The sequence below is a fragment of the Liolophura sinensis genome, chromosome 12, assembly GCF_032854445.1.
Source record: "Liolophura sinensis isolate JHLJ2023 chromosome 12, CUHK_Ljap_v2, whole genome shotgun sequence".
Taxonomy (NCBI): Eukaryota; Metazoa; Mollusca; class Polyplacophora; order Chitonida; family Chitonidae; genus Liolophura; species Liolophura sinensis.
Genome location: NC_088306.1, coordinates 19,209,603 through 19,231,770, shown reverse-complemented (window position 1 = coordinate 19,231,770; position 22,168 = coordinate 19,209,603). Strand labels below are relative to the sequence as shown.

The following is a 22,168-nucleotide window of genomic DNA, read 5'->3' as shown; positions in this document are numbered from 1 at the left end:
TGGTTACGTCCATATCCTCTACTTTCGAGGCTGAAATTATCAGATATTTAAAGGGCAAGATGGAGGACGACGAAGTGATTTTCATTACGCTTCCTTTTCAGACTAAAGATGATCCATGCGTATATGCTAATTGGCTGTCATCTTCACGATGTGCAAATTTGTTATGTTGATTAGGTAAATACTTTTGATATCTTTCTGGTGATGTATTGAAAGTATGAAAATTAACTTGTAGTGAATTGGCGATTCATACTAATTCCAATTTTTGCGTTGGCTCCGAAATAAGCACGTCTTTCTTAACGTTGTGTTGAAATCCGGGCAGGAAGGGGCAGAATCGGGTCCATTTACAGTTCGTAAAATAGTCATGTACATAAGGTAGGCGGTGAGCCGGCGCAGTCTCATCGGAAGTCTGCCCTTTATCGTCTTCCGGATCCGGTTTTTGGCCACGCCCTCCTTAGAAAGAAAATAGGCTTCATTTGCATTTGATGAATAAAGAAATCATCAATATAATATTAATATTTTGCGGTTCACCTTTGTATGAAGATTAAGAAAAAAAATTATACATGTGTCATTATGTTTTATCTTGTTTCGCACAGCCCTGTGTTTTTCCGCGTGGTCAAATTATACATTAGATTTCATTCGTTGTAATATAAAGGAAAAGAATACTGTTTCAACACCATTAGAAATCAAAAAAAAGTCAGAAATCAACCACTGATATAATCTGCCATTAGTTTTCTTACTTTTTGATTCGTGCTTTGTATTATAGTTTACGCATTCTCACATTTGTTAAATGCCAGTTATCTTCTATCAATACATACGAACCATTACTCTGTTAATTTGATCAGAAAGTCTGTTGTGATGCTAGAATGTATTTTGTTATTGCTTCAGATTGTTCTGTTTTTTCTGTATGATTGTTCTGTTAAACATAACTCACATGTTCTATTATTCTGTTGATTACGACAGAATATTGTGTTGTAATAACAGAATACATTCTAGCATCACTCAGACAACACACTTACTGTTAGAATTAAAATATTCATTTTTGAAAGTATAATGCACATGTCTGTGCGTCACATGTGGGAAATTTTGCCCTTTTAGCTATGAAATTAACCGTGAAAACGCAACACCCAAGTAATCAGGCTATGTCCTGCATACCACAAAACATCAAAAAACAAATTATGAAAAAAAAAAAACTTACAGCTTAGAGTGGTTAAAGACTGTGGAAACGAACCTGGCAAAGTGTTATCTAGAAAGCAAGCCACAACACCGGCTACAAACAACGGTGTCCCAAACATGGCTCTGATTACATTGTTCAGCTCCGGAATACCTGGGAGAAACAACACAATTGTAACATTAGGAATCTGGTGTGCTCTTTTTCCCGCAACAAAAACTGGAGACAAAAATAAATGTATAAAAAGTGAGTGAGTGAGTGAGTGCTTTGGGTTTAACGTCGTACTTTACAATTTTTCAGTCATTTGACGACGATGAATAAAAAGGGTAACGAGAAAATACCAAGCTCTGTAATTCCTACAAACTTGTCGGAATCTATAAACTATATAAATACGCTTTACTACATTCTGTTGAAAATAGCGATATCTGCATGTAGGTTTGGCCCACGGATGAAATTAGCGGAGGCACGCGTGCCTCCTGTATTTTCCGGTATTCTACGAAAGTTATGAAAGTACTCTAATTACGTCAAAGTTTGCAGTAATAACTTTATTGTGAGTTTTTGAAATCGTCTCACAACACGCGGTATCTATCAAATTCTACAAAGATCCCAATGCAGGAACTTTCGGTATTGAGGCTGTGATAAAGGAATAAAAGATTAAAAACGATGAATTATAATCTCGGTTGCACTGAAAAATTATGTTGTTTGTAATGATTTCAAAATAATTCGTACAGTTCCTCAAAGTATGTACTTGCCCTTCATTCTGAAGCTTTGTGCTAACCTGTGTCCAGTATTTCGTGGTACTCGATGATCATTTTAGGAATCATGTAACCCAAGAGCATAGCCAGCCCAATCGTCATACAGTTCCGGGGCCTCTTCATCTCAAAATCGTTCAACTCGGCTATAAGGACCCCAGTGACAGACCCCAGAATCACAATCAGTACCGCCCCAATGACGGGCTTGGGGATAATGACCAGAACGGCGCCGATTTTCCCAACGACTCCTAAGAACATCAGCAACAATCCGGCGGCCTGGAACACGCGACGACTAGTTACCTAATGAGAAGAGAAATAAAGATATATGACAATGTAGCAGTATACCCCTAACTTTCCCTCGGAGAATGTAGAAGGTTGAAGTAACATAGTGTTTAGCGTGCTAGCGGTGTACATGGACATGCGGTCGTATTTGAGAAGGTTTGTCTGTAACCTTAGGATGGTCGATAATCGGATGGTTTCTGCCTTGTTTCCTCTGCCAAAATGCTGGCCGCCGCCGCATAAATGAAATATTATTGAGTACGGCGTAAAATTTATATTAAAGAAATAAATAAACAAAAAAATGAATCCTTGAAATTGCCCAAGAATTTGTATTACTTGGTTAAGAAAGTTCCAAATTCGATAGACAGGTTCTCCAAATAGAGAATCTATACGCGTCGAAACAGACACTCATATTCCATTCGTATTGCGTTCCGGGTTAATTTGGCCAATTTTTTGAAATAACGTTCAACACAAATCACTAAATAATTAAGACAGGATTTGGAATTAGAAACTTCATGCAAAGAATGATTCATTTATTAATTTATTAATTAATTGATTTATTTATTGATATAATTTGAGTATTACGCCGTGGTCAAGAATATGCCATTTATACCGGCAGAGCTTCCCACGTCTGTTTGGAGAAGAAGCCAGCATGAGCTGCAGTTGAACTCACAATGACCGTGTTGGTGGGTCATTGCACTACTCTGGCTTGCTAACCACCTCGGCCGCGGAGGCCCCTTGACAGTTCTAGATCAGTTAATTAAATCCATGTCCAAATTGTGTACCATACTAATTCGTATGTTATCGTTGAGTAAATTCTACGCTGGTTGTACTGTGATGGCAAAAATTTACATGCCCGGGGTAGCCTCGGGCTAAGCGGAATTACACATAATTATGAAATAGAATACCAGGGATTATTTAACGGGAAACCTTAGGCCTACTTATTGTAAAATTTAGTAAACTCAAAGAATGAATCAAAAAGTTTGAAAACTTACAGTAAAAACAGTAGAAAATCTTGACGTTGACTGAAATGGCCATACGGCACATAGGGTGTAACAAATAGTACAAGGCGAGATATATACATATGCGACACACCGGTACACACTGTATGCGACACATCGTTACACATGTGTATTGTTATTGTCAACTGTAAGGATAATTTACAGTGTTGAAACTGATATCTCAGTCTGTGATGCATACATTTCTGCTATATAACGCTTGTGTGTTTGCTCTCGAAGGTACGTAACAGAACTAAGGAGAACTTGCTTTTGTGACTTCTTTATGAAAGGACTACGTGATTTTAAAAGTATGTTGGTTTTAAAATGAAAGGCGTCAAAACAGACATTCAATGTCTCTTGGGATTTCATTGCATTCAGTTACTAGAGCAATTTATGATTGCACTTCAAAGCAGTATGGCATGTGACAGGGATAGGGCGATCTTCAGCAAACTGCGGACTGTTGTGGGTTTGGTTTCCTCTCACCATAATGCAGACAGCCGTAATAACGGCGTAAAACACCAACAAAATAAATAAATAAATAAATAAATAAGGCCGTCTTCGTACTATCGTTCCACCGCAGTTTCCCCTGACTACGAAGCAAACCGATATGGCGATGTCACCAATCAATGACAGGGTGTTAGGGAGTGAAGGCACTCTGTCACAAAGTGATAGGCAACTATTCTCGCCTTTCCCATTATCGCCTAACTATCCCCAATAAGGGCAAATAAAAGGCAATTGGCATCAATTTCGCCCTTATTTCGATAATCATGTCCAGTTATCTGCCGAAGCCGATAAATATGTTTGGGAATGTTTTTTTTTTAAAATCTTTGGTTATTCAAAGGGATTTTTGAGAAACAATCAATCAGCGCAAAGCAAATCGAATTCTTGCTTTTAGAGCAGTCCAAATATTTACCTATCACAAATATCATCCTCGTCGGTTCACGTGGTACCGCTTAACATTAGTAATAAAGTTCGTAAAATGTATAATTTATTGATTTATTTGATTGCTGTTTACATAAATACTGTAAGGTATAAATACAAGAATGTTTATTTTACGGTTACAAGAACAATAACCTTACACCTGATATAGCTAAGGACCCCGTGACTGAGATATTTGTGGAGGTGGCCATGCCTGCACCAAATGCCCCAGAGAGTATGCTACAGCATCCCTCGATCAACAGGCCCCGGTTGGTGCCGTGTGGGGGAACTTTAGGGATCTGACACACACGAGCTGCGATCTTGTAGTCAGCTAAGGAGTCAATGACAGAGCTCAACATGGCCACGATTAATCCAAAGAATATTGCGACGCTGAATCGAGGTACCCCGAACTGACCTGGTAAGAGGAGAAAAAATTCAAAGATAATATTTAGATGGCGTATTCGTTGGGTCGAACAACTTAACATCAATGGAGAGATTTTGCTGGAGCTTTATACACGTTTTTAGTGTTTATATGCACTTAAGGTTGAGATGTCACGTTCTATGTTACTTCTACAGTCCGCTGCATTTGAGAAAGGTCCGGTATCTTTACAAAGTTTCATTACGTGTGGTAACAACACAGTATTTTGAGTAATTCTAGACCAGCGACGTCCTATGAATTGCATTTGTAACTATTGCTTTATTATTATGATTATGATGATTATTATTATTTACCCAGTTTCTTCTTCGCCCAGGGTGCTAGGGCGTGTAAGTTGCTAGTATTTGAGCATTTATATGAAAAGTTATGAATAAATAATGAATAAATAAAACCCTCCAGCTTTTCTCTGTATGCAATAGTCTTTTATACTGGCATCGACATAGTTCTGGCAGGACAAAATCCTCCTGCAAACCTGTCATGAACCGCAGAGAACTACAAATAAAACTGACCCAAACCAACCGTTAATCGCACAGAACTACAAATAACACTGAACCAAACCAACCGTGAACCGCAGAGAAGTGCAAATAACACTAACGCAAACTAGCCGTGAACCATAGAGAGCTACAAATAACGCTGACCCAAACCAACCGTGAACCCCAAAGAACTACAAATAAAACTGACCCAAACCAACCGTGAACCCCAAAGAACTACAAATAAAACTGATCCAAAGCAACCGTTAATAGCACAGAACTACAATAACACTGACCCTAACCAACCGTTAATCGCACAGAACTACAAATAACACTGAACCAAACCAGCCGTGAACCGCAGAGAACTACAAATAACACTGACCCAAACCAACCGTGAACCGCAGAGAACTGCAAATAACACTAACGCAAACTAGCCGTGAACCATAGAGAGCTACAAATAACGCTGACCCAAACCAACCGTGAACCCCAAAGAACTACAAATAAAACTGATCCAAACCAACCGTTAATCGCACAGAACTACAAATAACACTGAACCAAACCAGCCGTGAACCGCAGAGAACTACAAATAACACTGACCCAAACCAACCGTGAACCGCAGAGAACTGCAAATAACACTAACGCAAACTAGCCGTGAACCATAGAGAGCTACAAATAACGCTGACCCAAACCAATCGTGAACCCCAAAGATCTGCAAATAAAACTGATCCAAACCAACCGTTAATCGCAGAGAACTACAATAACACTGACCCAAACCAACCGTGAATCGCAGTGAACTGAAAATAACACTGACCGTAACCAACCGTGAACCGCAGAGAAATGAAAATAACACTGACCCAAACCAACCGTGAACCGCAGAGAACTGCAAATAACACTGACGCAAACCAGCCGTGAACCGCGCAGAAAGAGTGTAGTTTGCTACTGTTTATGCATGAAAAGTTAGAATGAAACCCTGAATGCCTTACACTGACAAAAGGGCGTATTTCACCGGATACGTGTGACCATTTGTCAGCTATCACACTGTCGTCGCTGTTCTGAATTTTACGCTCTATGCTGTACGTCTTCAATTGTATTTTATTCTCTTCATGTGGAAATGTCGTAATGTCCAATATTACCTCCCTCTCTCAACGTTCTTTTACGCCGTGGTGACAATAAGTGGTCAGGGAAGTTTTTGTGGCTGTTTTTGCATCTACGCTCACTGAAGCCTATGTCTTCCATCAATACGACGTGCAAGTCTGTACGTCACACATCTGAAAGTTCGTCAGTAACTTGCCTAATATAAGTTTTACTCCAAGCACTGCAGTTTCTTCATACTAGAAAACTGAATACCACTGCATGTTAGATTGCTAGAATATCAGCTGTCATTATGCATCTCAGTTGCACTTTGATTGCAACTTTTCATATATCCAACGATTTAACGATTTAATCCAACACAATGAATGTACACTCCCTCGTTCCGGGTTAAGCGGAATAAGACACACTCATGAAGCAGAACGCCAAAGATTCTGAACTCTCGGCCCGTATTTACTTACAAGATAATTGTACTCATTGTAAACCTTAAGAAACTTGAAGTGAAGGCGATTGACAGAATAGCCTTGACACACTAATTTTTGCGGTAATAACTAGTGACGTTGATTGAAATCGTCACACAACACGCAGGATCTAACAAATGCTAAAAGGCGAGATATGTGCAAGTCATGTGCAGGGCCCTTCGGTACAGTGCTGTCCAAGTAAATAGTCGTGAGACTTCTCACTCATACCACACAACTCTCATCTCTACAGAACTTTCACCCCATCACAGAAGTCTCATTCCTAAAACAGAACTCTCACCAATACCACAGAGCTCTAATCCTTACCACATAACTTTCACTCCTACCACAGAACTCTCACCAATACCACAGAGCTCCTTACCACAAAACTCTCACCCTTGCCACAGAACTTTCACTCCTACAACAGAATCCTCACCAATACCACAGGCCTCTCACCTTACCACATAACTATCACTCTATCCACAAAACTCTCACCCTTACCACAGAAATCTCACCCTTACCACAGAACACCCTTAAGACAGAAATCTCACCCATACTATAGAAATCTCACCCTTACCACAGAACTCTCACCCATACCACAGAGCTCTAATCCTTACTACATAACTCTCACCCTTACCACAGAACTTTCACTCCTACAACAGAATCCTCATCAATACCACAGGCCTCTCACCCTTACCACATAACTATCACTCTATCCACAAAACTCTTACTCTTACCACAGAAATCTCACCCTTACCACAGAAATCTCAAGCTTAAGACAGAAATCTCACCCATACTATAGAAATCTTACCCTTACCACAGAACTCTCACCCATACCACAGAGCTCTAATCCTTACCACATAACTCTCACCCTTACCACATAACTCACACCCTTACCACACAACTCACACCCTTACCACAGAACTTTCACTCCTACCACAGAATTCTCACCCATATCACAGACCTTTCACCCTTACCACATAACTATCACTCTATCCACAAAACTCTCAATCTTACCATAGAAATCTCACCCTTACCACAAAAATCTCACCCTTACAACAGAAATCTCACCCTTAAAACAGAAATCTCAACCTTACCACAAAACCCTTACCCTTACCACAAAACTCTCACCTTTGCCACGGAACTCTCATCCTCACTTTGTACTCTCGGCAAGCCTTCTAGCAACATGTTTACCAAAGATAACTTTCGGGATGAAACTTTCTTGAACAGCTTGGACTGGGCACAATCCATTACATTTTGAATATCTGAATTAGTGTGGATCCGAATCTAGGATCGGAACCTCTGTTCCTCTCTTGAGTTCATACAAATCGCAAGAGATATAAAAGGTTGAGTTAAAAGGTAACTCAACCTGCGGGTGGTCGTCGGTTTCCCATCAATGCCCGTTTTTCAACCATAAAGCTGGTATACATAAGTGAAAGTTTCTTGAGTAGGGCGTAAAACACCAATCAAATAAAAAAAATAAATAAATAAAATGTGACCCTGACTTACGACTCTTTTGTTTTTGCTACATAGCAATTTTTGTGGAAGTAATTCGTGAACTACAAATAGTTATAAATGTAATTTACCTGGGTAAGGAAAATAGAACCACTTTGCCAGTTCCACCGTATCTCCCTTATTGTCCGTCCGGGCGTTGTACTGCAAACTGTCCGGGTCGTCCGGCAACGCTCCGGTCACGGTCAGGATGTGACAGAGAAGCCAACCCAAAGCGATGCTGATTAATACCTGAAGAAAGTAGAGATTAAAAGAGAGATGTCACGAAAGAAAAGGGATTTCTTTCAAATTATTTAATTCTTAATCTTTTTATTTCTTTTTAGCTGCCCCATTGACTAGAACAGGAACAGTGATTAACCCACATCAATAAGAGACGGATTCTTCGTACACCTTCTTAGAAAAGACCAGTTTATTAAATTTTACAAACTCGATCTTAAAAGGGGCACATTGCAGAAAGAAAGCCGTCTTGGGTTGGTTAAAATAAATACCAAAATGAGTTACATTTCAACTTAAACTGAATGGCCTAAGATAAAATATGTCTCAAAAATTTTCAATTAACAGAATTAGAAAGGAAAATCCATGAACTGTCCACCCGAAGAGGTAACATGCAAATGAGGCAGCACAGAGGTTACCACAATGCAACGTTCATAGGTGAATCGAACACATATCAGTGGCAGGCTGAAATATGATATAACGTTCTGTAGACTATTTATTACAAAATATAAGTAATGTCCAACGACCTGCACGGCAGAACTGAAGTTACATGTAGAAGATAGAGCAAGTTGCATGTTAGGTTGTATGATCACTACAAAATCCCGTGTCTGACATTTGAAATTAATCAAACGCCTCCCATCGGGTGCAAACTAGGTGGCGCCACAAGGGGAGATAAATCGGTCAAATAAGTCAGTCCTCTACCATGTTTCTGAATATAGCAACTTCAGCGAGTGGATAGATCGGAGGGAAATCCCGGATAAAACTGGACATTTGATTCTCCAGATCAGATATTTGTCAGTAGTCATCTGGAAGGCTTATCTAAGTGTAGATCACTTTAAGAATAAACACAACCCTTTTTGCCGTCGGCAATATGTCCCTTTAAACGACATCTACTAAAGAAGCATGAAGACTTACGTAGATTAACCTAAGGGGGAAAGTATTTATACTAACCACTGCATTGACAGAATTGCTATTTGTTTGAAAGGGGCATATTGAGAGTTAAGGTTAAATTTGGTAAAGAAAAAAGCTTAACAAGATGCAGATACAACCATAATGAAAATGAAAGATTTTCTACCGAATGCACTAGTTATTTATCTAAAAACGTCCGGGTAAAAAGGGGGATAACTCACGGCGTAAGTTCTGAGGAATTTTGACTTGGTCATTTTCCAGCCATGACTTCTCGTCCAGTAGGGTATGGGAACGAGTACATTGGCCATGTACGTGGTGAGGATGAGCAGTGTAGCCAGAGTGCTGTGATAGATCGGACACAAACATGGTAAAGTTGCCTAAAGCCCCAGTTTATGCCCTTAAGAATTAGGCATTCAAAGAATTAGCGAGTATAATGTGTATATGAAATGAATTGTTTCCAATGAAACGTCACGGCTGTTGGGTAACGGGCCGTGGTGTGGTGGTTACAGATGCATGTTAGTTATTCAGCCTCTTGGTTCAAATTTGGCAATGGACGAGGAATGGTATACCGGCAGAAATCCGAAGTGGTCCACTGCAGAGTCAACAGCGCGACGTCACAGAAGGTAGACCAAATACGTCACAGATGAAACCGCAGAAAGAAACATGTTTTGCGTCGCACAACAAAAGACTTGTGATGCGCACTTCCGATGGTACATTAGCGCCACGTTTTGTGAGAAGAAAATCTGACAGTACCCCATTTGTAGATTACTCTGCGTTCATTGCTTGCATGACAATATCATCTGACATTCATTAAAAAAGCAGTTGTGTATATCTTTACGTCACATGGAGGAACTTTCGTCAGTAACTTGCCCACGGCCGATGGATTTATCCCTGGCACTTGTTCCCTCCACCCATAATACTCACCGACATATCGTATATGTGGAAAAAATTTTTCTGACGAAAACTAAATATATGCATATTGCAGGCAATATATTATGACATTTTGCGGGGTGAAATGTTTTTACTTGATATCAAATTTTAGACTTTAACTCAAATTTTATCTTCAAATTTTAATTTAACAACAAAAATCCTTAGGCACAATAGCTGTTTCTGTCATAATTCAGCATAGTTATCATACCTGTGACATGGCATTTGTCGCGTTAAATCAGAAGTTTTTTGGGGCCGATAAAGCCATTTCTTATTTCAGTCAAAATTTGAAATATGACCATAGAGCTTATTTTCGTGGCTTTAGAAATTACAGTTTTGTCCACTTTATCAATGTTATCTTTAGACAAATGTGTCCATATTATTTTCAACTTCAAGTAAAAAAAGCTAGCATCTTATGGAGTTTTAAAATTTGGACTTAAGTCAGAATCGCCTTTGTGGAATCATCCCGTGATACCTAGCGGAGGGACGTTGTTTACTTTCGACTGGCGTGACTACTTGGCCCCACAAACCCAAGAGACGTCATATTCTTGAACATTTCTTGACACTGGTGTTTATCTCCAATCAAATGAGTAAAAAAAAGCCTGCTGATATCAACATGGTTTCCATTTGAGTTATTCTTCTTACAGAAGACATCCTTAGACACAAAGAGAGTTTTCAAACAACCGTTTTTCTCCTTGAAAAATATTTAGTGTAGTCTAAGAACTACGTCTTACTTACAGTACTGCGACTCCCAGATGGATAAAAACCAGTTTGAGGATTGTGTCCAAAAACTTGAGGATCATCACAACCACAGCAGGAGCGATGGTCAAGGGGCCAATCACCTTAGCAATCTGTCCACCCAAACCCGTGGCTCCGATCAGGGCGTGGAGGATTGACACTATCATCAGGACACCGCAGATCTGTCAAAACACACAAGACTTCTTTTTTTTTACCTTGGCTGGTTAGTTAACCGTTGAGTATTTTAAGCTTAATGAAATACTCATTACACCAAACGCCAGGCACCTTGACGTCGTTTTATTGACGTCAGCATGATGACGTCACAATGAAGACAGTATTAGGTTACTGCTGAAAATGATACATTGTAACGGTGTACACGTTACGCTACAATCTACTTTTGACGTAAGAATAGCTTGAAGTCAAGCTTCACACTAGCGCCACCTCACAGGATTAAAATATGAAGCGTTACTGACGTAAAAAGTCATGGAAATACTACTTCGCTAACAGTAGGATTTTAACAGTTGACAATACAATAAAGCTGTATTAGCGCTTTTCGTATTCAGCAGATATCACTTGCCTCAAGAAGCCTTCCTCTCCAAATGTCGTCTCCAGTTTCAGGAGGGGACAAAGTAGTTCCATTGAACGCTGACATCGTTTGGTTTGAGGACGATACTGGATAGATGAAAGTGGGAAAAGCTTTCTAAATGGCTGGTACTGAAGATGACTATGACGATGACTTGACCAAAGAGGTCACTTGTTCGCAATCAAAACGTTTGCTAAGCACGTGACGATTGGTCGCAATTTTTTCCCCCCAGTCCTGGCCAATTTCCTCTCATTTATGACCACTAGTCAAAGAAATATTCTTATCTACAACTGATAAACTAGCACGGTACACGGTTTGAATACTGATTTAATTCATTCGCTTAGATCATTCTGATCTCTCAAAGGACAAACTGTGAAGTACTGTAAGTTTTAGGGTGAATCTGTATCGCCTATCTCAGGAAAGGAATGGTTCCTTCGGTGATCACATACATGTATTCTGGTTAGATCTCGATCATTGTGGTGCCAGGGATCAAGCAGTAGATTTATTTGAATACTGAGCACTTAAAGTCAAGAAAATACTAAGACGAAGTATATGCCAGATGAAAGACCATGAAAAACTGTCCAGGAAAATAGTTTGATTTATTTTCTTAGAATTTATCCAACCGTGTATGTATAAGCATTACACAAAACGTCAATAAAATAAAAGATTAAACATAATCAAAGTTACGAGGGTGTTGAGAATCTTAATAAATGTACTAGGTTGGCCAGAAAATTGTGGTCAAGATTTGTCTTTTTAACTATATATCTTATATAGTCTACTATAACTACATCGACCTACAATTTTTAGGTTTATACCAGTGAAATAAATAAATAAAATTGTTATCACAGCGATTATTATGCATCTAGCGAGGAAGGAAAGAAATCTTAGAACTGTTAGAATTAATAAAACGAATAACGCCCCTTGAATGAAGATTGGTAGATCTCCACTGCAGCATTTCTTGCCCTAGTCATTACCATAATCTTGGTTGGTGCATGCCCAGTCTGGTAGGTCCGCTCTGGAGATTATAGGAACCACGTAGTAAATACTAGGTGTTTGGAAAATCGGGAGTCTGAAAACACAAAAGAATATATATTCATTACAAAGACGATAATATTTACCCTGTCCATAGCTACAAATCGCACATTAGCAGGTTGCCTCAAGGTTACGAAAGCCCGCTGACAAGATCCCGTTACCACCAAACTTTTAAAACCCATTTCATTTATTTTAATCAGCATGTGCGGTGTTTCATTCCTGAATCGTACTGAGGCAACTTTTAGCCACTTCTAGCCCCCAATTAACATGAATGTAAATCCTCGAAGTTTGCAATTTCAGTCCAAGTAAAGAAAATTTTACCCTTAACGGCTCGAAAACAATTTTACCATAGTTTTGTCCAACCATACTTGGATTACTGTATTTCTGTTTGGGGCAACAGTAGTAAATCAGATTTGTCAAGACTAGATGCATCGCGAAAAAGATCTATGCGCCTTATTTTGGGTTACGATGCCAGAATTCGTCTCATGATATGTTCGTAGCATTGAAGTGGTATCCACTTTTTATCGATATAAATTTAATCTTGTTGTTTTAGTCTTTAAGAGTGTACGTGGTCAAGCACCTCTTTATATCTCTAGTCTTCTCTGTGTGCGAACCAGCTAGTAATCTAAGATCACATTCTCAGCAGACTTTGAATATACCATTCTCACGAAAGGAAATTTTAAAACGTTTTTTTTTAGAATCTCAGGGCCAATGTTTTACAATGAATTAGTCTGGAATCTTTAAAACGATCTTGTCACGAATTTTATTTTAATGAATTCAGAGGCGTTTTATCTCCACGACTGCCAAGTATGTAAAATTTTAACGTATTTTTCAAGTCTTGTTAAGGCCTGTATACATTTTTATTATTGCATGCTTTTCAAAATAATTTGCCATATATGTATAGCCTGTATCTATTGTTATCGCTGGTTACTTGCAATCGACCCTTGTGACAATAGGTGCTACACCTACTAAGGCCATCGATATGAAATAAAGAGCATTATTATTATTATTATTATTTATTTATTTATTTATTTATTGGCTTATTTATTTATTTATTTGGTTGGTGTTTTACGCCGTACTCAATGATAGCTCACTTATACGACCGCGGCCAACATTATGGTGGGAGGAAACCGGCACTCTTTTCAGGATGACTCGTGAGAAAAAAGAAGTTAGTCGTGTTTAAGAACTGTTTGCTTAATGTTGGTCGCCGTTGTATATATGAAATATTCTTGAGCACGGGATAAACATCAATCAAATAAATAAAACAAAATGCATAAATCTTTAAGAACGATATGTGGAACAGTTAATGACAATATCAAGGTGATGCTGATGTTTGTAAAATATATGCAGGCTGTACCTACCAATTTCGGTGATGTGATTTAAGAGGGAGCAATATATACCGAACGGTCCTGTATACGACATGTACCTACCTAGCCTTGTAACACTTGTTGGATGTTGCGTGTTGTGTGACTATAGCAATCAACGTCACAAGTTATCTCTGCAACAACCAGTGTGTCGAGGATATTCCATCGAACATCTTCATCCCAAGTTTCTTAAATATTGCAATGAACTTAGTTTTCTCGTAGATAAGTACGGACAGTGTCCGTAATCTCTGACACACTGTTTCGTTTTTGTGTCTAATTCTGCTTAACCCACATGTAGCGGATGTATATCTAAAGTGTTGAGCAAGATCGCCACGTTGGATATATGAACAGCTGCAGTCAAAGACCACCTGAGTTACGTATTTTGAATAACAACTTATGAACTAGAATGGTACACGACTTCAATACTGTTTTAATTCATTTCCCTGGACCATTCCTTTCTCCCCTTAAGACAAACTATTGTAAGTTTCATGGTGATTTTGCATCGCGTATTTCAAAGGTTTGGTTCGTTCAGTCACCACAAATATTTGTTGTAGTTAGATCTCGACCATTGAAGTATCACGGATCATCGTTAGATCTATTTGAATGCTAAAGATTTAAAGACAAAGAAAATACTAAAATAAAGTATATGTCAGATTAAAGACCATTTAAAAATGGTTCGGGGGAATAGTTTGATTTATGTTCTTAGAATTTATCCATAAGAGTAAAAAAAAGTTTAAAAAACATCAAATTATCTGTAGTGACCCAGAGGGTATCAGTGGCGTCACATTCATATTTTTGCTTGAAATAACTCTTTTCAAGGTCCACTCTGCAAATATATTCATAGATCTATATGTATATGCATTTAGAATGATGAAATCTGGCAACTTCTGTGTGTTAAGTGGTAAATAGTTGATGTGACGTCACTGGTCCCATTATGGTCAGAAAAGACCACCGTGGAATCCAAAGTTTCAACTGCTTTTAGTGGGTTGGAAACATTTCAAAAAAATAATAACTATATTTGTAGACAACCGTCGATTGTCTTTCATCTGACATATACTTGACGTTAGTGGTTCCTTTGCCTTTAAATCTTTCCTACAGAACTAAATTGAACAGACTCAGGAGCCTCTCACCAATGCGGTCGCTGTGAGTTCAAGTCCAGCTCTTGCTGGCTTCCTCCCCGGCCATACATGGGAAAGTCTCCCAGCACCCTGCGGATGGTCAAATGGTTTCTCCCAACGTCTGCCCGGTTTCCTCCCACCATAATGCTGGCTGCCGTCGTATAAGTGAAATATTTTTGAGTACGGCGTAAAACACCAATCAAATAAATAAATAAATAAATTGAACAGAAGCACCTGTTACTCTTACCTCACACCAATCACAGCCTGTATGAATGTAGTCAGGCCACACATGAACATGTTGGTGCTCATCAGCTTGGCTGTCACGTGGCTTGTACCACAAATGGCGTCTGATAGCAAGATCGAGTTTGTGACAGCACCGGAGACAACTTGTAATGCGACCTGAAGGTCAAAACAAGATGCATCAAGGAAAATATTCTTTTTCGACTGACATTGGGGAAGTTAACCGACTAAAATGAACTATTATACAGCATTGGAGTAGTACAATACATGCAGTAGGACATAATAATACAATAGGTGGGTTTCGATTTCGAACTCTGTTATCGTTAAAGGTAGAAAAAGCCCTAGCGTATTATGTTATCTGTCAAAAATGTTCAGCAACAATTGCGGGATTACATTTAATATAACATGGGCGTTTGCAAAAAATTCGCAAAAAAGATATTTAGAGCAGACAAACGATGGAGAAAATTGAAGAGTTAAACGTTTGTGAACTTGAGACGTTTCTAAAGGAAAGAAAAAAACTGTGATTTTTGCCTCTGAAACACGGTTAGACAAATGATCGGTAAATTAATGTCAAAAAAGATTGCCTAATATTTTTCACGAATCATATGATACAGGAGGATTGTTTTTATCTTCAACAACAAAAAAATTTTGAACTGGAAACTCCCGTATTGTTGTACAGTAGATTGTCTAATGACTACGATATGTATTTTTCGTAACCTACTGGATAATTATTCATGGGTACTTATTCTGTGTGACTTTTCAAGACAAAGACGAGAAAAGTTTTTTTTGGGGGGGGGGATCATGGAGACATAAAATCAGAAAGTTTTCCATCTAAAGTGTTAGCGTTAGGATGGTACATATAATCTAAGGCGGGGGTATCCGTTGCCGACGTGGGCAGCGTGCCAGCGCGCAATGACCCAGGTGCCTCTCATCAATGCGGTCTCTGTGAGTTCAAGTACACCTCGTGATGACTTCCTCTCCGGGCCGTACGTGGGAAGGCTGTGCCCGGTTTCCTCCCACCATAATGCTGGCCGTTGTACAAGTGACATATTCTTGAGTACGGCTTTAAACGCAAATCATATAAATAAATAAAAAGATGATCCCACGTGTGTTTTGCAGTGTTACCTGTAATGCAAACACTAGAGTGGCTGGAAACGAGGGAATGTCTGCTACTTTGTAAACAATATGGCTGACAGGTGCGGTCTTCACTTCAATTGCTTTCGGGCCAGCGGGGTTCTCCAAAGATTTGGTGATCTTGGCGTCATTCTCGGTTTCATTCTCCATTCTGATGCTGTGTATATATAGACTACACGTATTCATTGCACAATGTTAAGAACGCCATATTTGACAGGCATTTGTGAATTTGTTACTTCTGAAACTGCCGTATAAGAATATACATCAAGACGTTATCCAGTTTTGAGAACAAGCTGTAATTTACGCTTTGAATTATCCACTTCTTTTTGTATCAAGTTATTAAAATATTTTCCAACTTTAACTTACAAAATATTTTGTTTTAGTAGTGTGTATAATAGCATATACAAAATACATGTATATTGCTTATATCAATGCGGTCAGGGTATTGGGACAGAAAAGGCGAAAATTACCCACAATACCTCCTGGATTCCGGATCACGAAGCTGTCTTGGACTTAAGTCAGACTTGGTCTTAACATGTGGAATAATTCCTTAAATGAACATAAACACAAACTTCCAAATTTTTTGTGAATCTCTAAAGGAACTGTTGGTATTAAAGTACCAAAAGTCTCATTTTTTTTTAAACGGCAGCCAAAACGATCTGTAGCTTAAAAGTTACGCTTGATCAAATCTAAAACCTTACATTAGCCAAGTAAAATAAAAGTCTACGACCTTACAGTCTGAATAGCTGCGAAAACTTTTCAATGCATACCTGAATCTCAGCTGGAGAAATGCGTCATCATTCACAGGATCCACAGCTGGGACAACCAAGTGAGCAAAAAATTGTGACTCAGCCAGCTCCGAAACCAGTCAACATCTTCATTATTCCACGTTCCTCACGAAAGAACTCTGAACTTTTATATATTTGTCAAACAAAATATCAGATGTGTTATATTTCGTCACACACAGGCGTGTCGCGCAATGGAGCTTGTAAATGTGAACTTTTAAATTAAACCACTGTCACGTTATCAAACTGACCCGGGATTCGCCTGGCGTTACGGTTTAATCATGTTAATGCTCTGTATGGTGTAAAGTGCAGTGTGCTGGAATGAGATCGAATGTTGCTCAGTGTTTTAAGGTCACTGTTGTGGGTCTCCACAGAAGCTACTTTAGTGCGCATTGATATATTCAGCTCCAAAGTTGTTGTTTTCTTTACGAAAAACTCATGTGATATTTTTGTGAAAGAAAGATGACACGAGCATGTGAAAACCATGACACGAGCAAGTAATAGGTTATCTGTACTAACCATATTAATTCAATTTATCAGTACGAGTACGTTTTTCTTTGGAAATGGGATAATGACGACTTGCTGTTTTGTTTCAGCATTGTTATTTGAAGAGAAATGTTCCTGTAAGCTCGATCAGCCGTTATAGTCTAGTGATTGCTCACTTCGACTGTTCGAAAAACACCTGTCAAGTTTAAAATTTTGAGAAAACAAAATGGGAATTTTTTCTTGACATCTAACAAAATCTCAGACTTAAAAAAACAAAGGGAAGTACTTTCACTACCTCGTCACGTGTTTGGAATAAAAACGGGCATCACATCGTCAACAACGGATCCATAAAAACAATCAAAACAACATTTCATTGGCTGTGTACAGGATTCGAAACTAGGTTGCAAAGTTCGCAAAATGAAGTCCTTACCACCAGTGTTTACAAAAATTCATGACTTCTGACATAATCAAGTCATGTTGCATTTCTTTAAAAGTCCAGTGGTGTCTGCTTAAAATTCCGTTGAACCATTGATTACAAACACGTCTGCCTATAGCCGCCAGATGATGCAAATAATTGCATAACTCCGGAAACAAATTGTTTGTCATACCTTGGCAAGATAAATTTCTACCTGTTCTAATTTTAAATGAGCATTCCACACTACACTCTCCTATTCTTTGGCAAGAAAAACAAATTATTTCATGCCTTCATAGCAATAAGTCACATAAGGTATTCTTAAGAGATACAACTTACTTATCAATGCACATTTCTACAGGCCAGTGAAAACATTGCTGTTCCTGTAAGCCGTTATACTCCGGCAATTGTTCACTTCAACTGTTATATTGCTGTTCCTGTAAGCCGTTATACTCCGGCAATTGTTCACGTCAACTGTTACATTGCTGTTCCTGTAAGCCGTTATACTCCGGCAATTGTTCACTTCAGCTGATCGGGAAACAGCTGTCAAGTTCAAAATTTTGAGAAGAAGCTGGCAATTTTTTTGGACATCCAAGAAAATCTCAAAATTTAAAAACCAGGCGGGATGTACTGTGACTACCTAGTCACGTATTTTGTAACCGTGATTTTCAGAAAAATGCATCACAGTGACAATTACTGCTTATTATTTCATTGATAATTTGCCAGTTCTTAAGGAAGCTCCCAAAGGAAATAAATAAGTTTACGGTTTACAACTTTACAGAGTACATTGTTTGTACACCATATTTCTTTGAAACTCCTTGGATTGATGCCAACAAAATCAACAAAATAAGTCGCATCTCTTTTCTTCCGTTCAAAGACAATGTCATTTCTAGCACACCAGAGTAAAAATTGTATGACACTTATTACATTCTCACTTTCTCAAAAACTAGTAACTTGTGGATAAACTTGAGATGTTTTTCATTAAAGGAAAGTAAAACAAATGGCATATTTCATAAACACTCCAAGAAACTCATTAGTGACATACTAAATCATATGACATTCCATAAAAAAAAATAGAGTTTGTGTTTCCCAGCATTGACAAAACACACAAGCGTCATCAGTGACTATGTTACGACGCAAACGCTATTTTTTAACAGGCAAGATGCCATGAACTAACTTTAAACAAATTTATTAAGTTATGGTCTAGAAATTTGTTAAAAACACTCTTCAGTATGACTGGCCAGTTTAACTGCGGCCGATTCATAACAACTTGAAGCTTCAATGACTTTCTTAAGTAACAACATAACAACATAAACAGCCTTGCTGGGGTAAATCATAGTGGGTAACTTCTAACCTGTATAAAATTCCCTTCAAGCATCGAGGGCGAACTTATAAAACTGAGGTACATCTTCAGAGTGCGGAACATTAGGTTTTCCAAATTCTGGTTTAAAGTTTCTAAGTGACACTCCAATCCAGTAAATGGCAAAATATGTCCAATCAGCACATTGCCTGCGTAGCAGTTTCAAAATGTGTTTTATACCAAATACTTATTACCAGAAATAAATATTTTGCGCATTAAGGCCACCCAGCGGCAAATGTATTGCAAATAACAGTTCTCTTCAATGACTCCGGTTTGTTATTCCATAAAAAACATCCGTGAACAGCATTCGGACATTGAGAAATGTGTTTAGTGGGTAAATAAACACACTGGGCAATAAACCACACACTGGGCAATAAACCACAAAACTGTTAAGTCTACTGAATTAACCAACACAGACCTCCCCCTGAGCGTTAGAAACCTTCCTGTGCAAGAAGAAACATTTTTTAAAACTTTTGTGAGAATGCCATCATAGTTCAATACTGTGGCGTCAGGGCCAAAGTACACACCACAAATCTCGGCATTTTAGCTGTCTTGAGGCCAATGTCAAGAACATTTACAGTGTTCTATTTGCCTATGGCCAGTGCAGCGTTTTTGGACAGATTCAGTTTGGTCCCTTAAGCTCCACCGTACATTTCTGCTGTATGTACAACATGCTCAACAGAGCTCTCTTCGGAAACAATGACAGTTGAATCGTCCACAAAAGCACACGCCTTGGCCTCATTGTCAGTTCCAGGCATACCTTCACCCTTAATTGAACTATTCTTTCGAACAGCAGCTAAAATGACTCCAGTGACAATAAATAAGATAGCGACGAAAGGACACAGCCCTCGTGGACGCCTCAAAATGAACTGGAGGAATAAGACAAGTGGCCATTTACAATAACTCAATAAGATATATCCATGAATAATATTTTGACCCATCAACAGAACTCTGGATCAAAATTGTACTTTTCTAAACACTTCTAAACGACCAATCAACTCGGCCGAAGGCTTTTTCCTGGTCTAAATTGATAAAAAATGTCTTATGGTGTTTTTGTTCGACATAATCATACGTATTTCTAAGCAAGTGTAAAGTGACAAATATATTCCTGCTTAGGAGACCACAATTTTGGTTTTGCTTAACAACTGTAGAGATGACAGATTTCAGCCGATTACATAAGGACAAAATTTTGTAATCAGCATTTAACAGGCTTATTGGTCCCCAGTTTCTAATATTGTCTAATTGCCAGGGTCCTTACAAAGAAGAGTAATTAAACCACATGTCTGAGATGACGTAAGCGCACCAAAGCGAAAACAACAATTAACAACGTGAGTATACAATTTGCCTAAAATGGGCCAAAATCGGACATACCGGAAGACCATCCCCACCGGAGAACGATATTTGCACATATTTTTCACCGCAAAAAAATCAATTCATCTTCCGTCAACAAAATCTTTTAAATCGTTTGATAATTTCGGTAGGCCTGCTAGAAAATCATCCTAACAATCAGTATTAGTCAATTAATTCGCGTAGAGAACATTATAATAAAATCGAATGCGGAATCAATCTCTGTTTGACAAGAGTGAAGAACAGTCCCGTCTTCATGACGTTTAATACCTTTCATCACCTCGTTTTCGGTCTTCACATCTCACGCCTAATAAAATATCTAGTTGGTTTCTCACTTTGATCATTTAACAGGCTTATTGGTCTCCAGTTTTTAATATTGTCTAAATTGTCAGGGAAAAAAGAAAAAAAGAAGAGTACACGGCCTTAGCTCTTATGACTGCCCGTCCCGATCTGTCTTATGTATGGCATTCATTGTTTTCTTTACATCGTTAACTTTTTCAGAATTTGAAATTGGATCCTACTTCAAAGCATTTGATTCCTTTTCCCACTCAGCTAATCTGTCTTTTTTCCTGTGCCGAGAAAATGCTGCAAGGTGTTCGGCTAATATCGTTACAGTCAGCTTTAAATTGTTCCCAACTGTCAGTTAAACTGGCATCCTTTAAATGAACTTAATTATGATATAAATTATCAAACATATTTTAAACTTTAATGTCTAAGGCACTGTCTGTAAAAATGGAGACATTACATTTCCAATAGAAAGGGCGCCATGTAAAGCAGTCCTTAAAACATACATTAAAATACACACACGAGTGACTGGGAAATGGGACATGGAAAATGTCAGATGATATCACGTAGTTTTTAACTGTAGTTGTCAAATAAAAACCTATCAAGTCTACTGCCAATTATACCCCTCGACAAGAAGTAACATCTGTTGTTGGGTTAAGTTCCCTAAAAATATCGCAAAATCCTTTTCTAATTCATTCATTTCATGAAACCCGCCATTCCTGGAATTCTCGTTGCCACTAAATTTACCCAGTACATTGTTTTCAACACAGCTGATATCCATTCCTAATACTATAGTGTACTACCGCCTATAAGTGCGTCTACGCTGGTAATAAACTCCTTCTTATCCCTTGCAACAGTAGGGGCGTAAGCGCAAACAAGATCTATTGCTGTGCTATTCAATTCCACCTTCATTACTAAATAATGGAAATACGGGCATCTAATTACCTTGAATATTACGCAATCTACAGAATACCGGACTATAATACCCACCAAACAACTCTTATTAGTCCCGTAAGCCCACCTTGAACCCCCAGGGATATTCAAACCTTTAGCATCATTGTAATTAGCAAAATGAGTTTTTTAAACAAATATAACATCTATGTCATCAAAAACAAACTTTTTTACTTGCCCCTGCTTATACACATCACGTACACC

At 38.5% G+C, this 22,168-nt stretch overlaps 1 protein-coding gene across 1 annotated transcript; it reads right to left on the bottom strand.

Annotated features, from left to right (window-relative positions):
• Window positions 1–244: 244 nt before the first annotated feature.
• Window positions 245–16,488, bottom strand: LOC135479765 (solute carrier family 23 member 2-like). The gene is made up of 11 exons (XM_064759670.1): window positions 16,330–16,488; window positions 15,212–15,363; window positions 12,425–12,519; window positions 11,445–11,539; window positions 10,868–11,049; window positions 9,424–9,544; window positions 8,155–8,311; window positions 4,277–4,530; window positions 1,947–2,220; window positions 1,229–1,324; window positions 245–450 (listed from the first exon to the last, which is right to left on the bottom strand). Exons 1-11 carry the CDS (start codon window positions 16,486–16,488, stop codon window positions 245–247), a joined length of 1,791 nt encoding a protein of 596 aa, XP_064615740.1.
• Window positions 16,489–22,168: the final 5,680 nt, after the last annotated feature.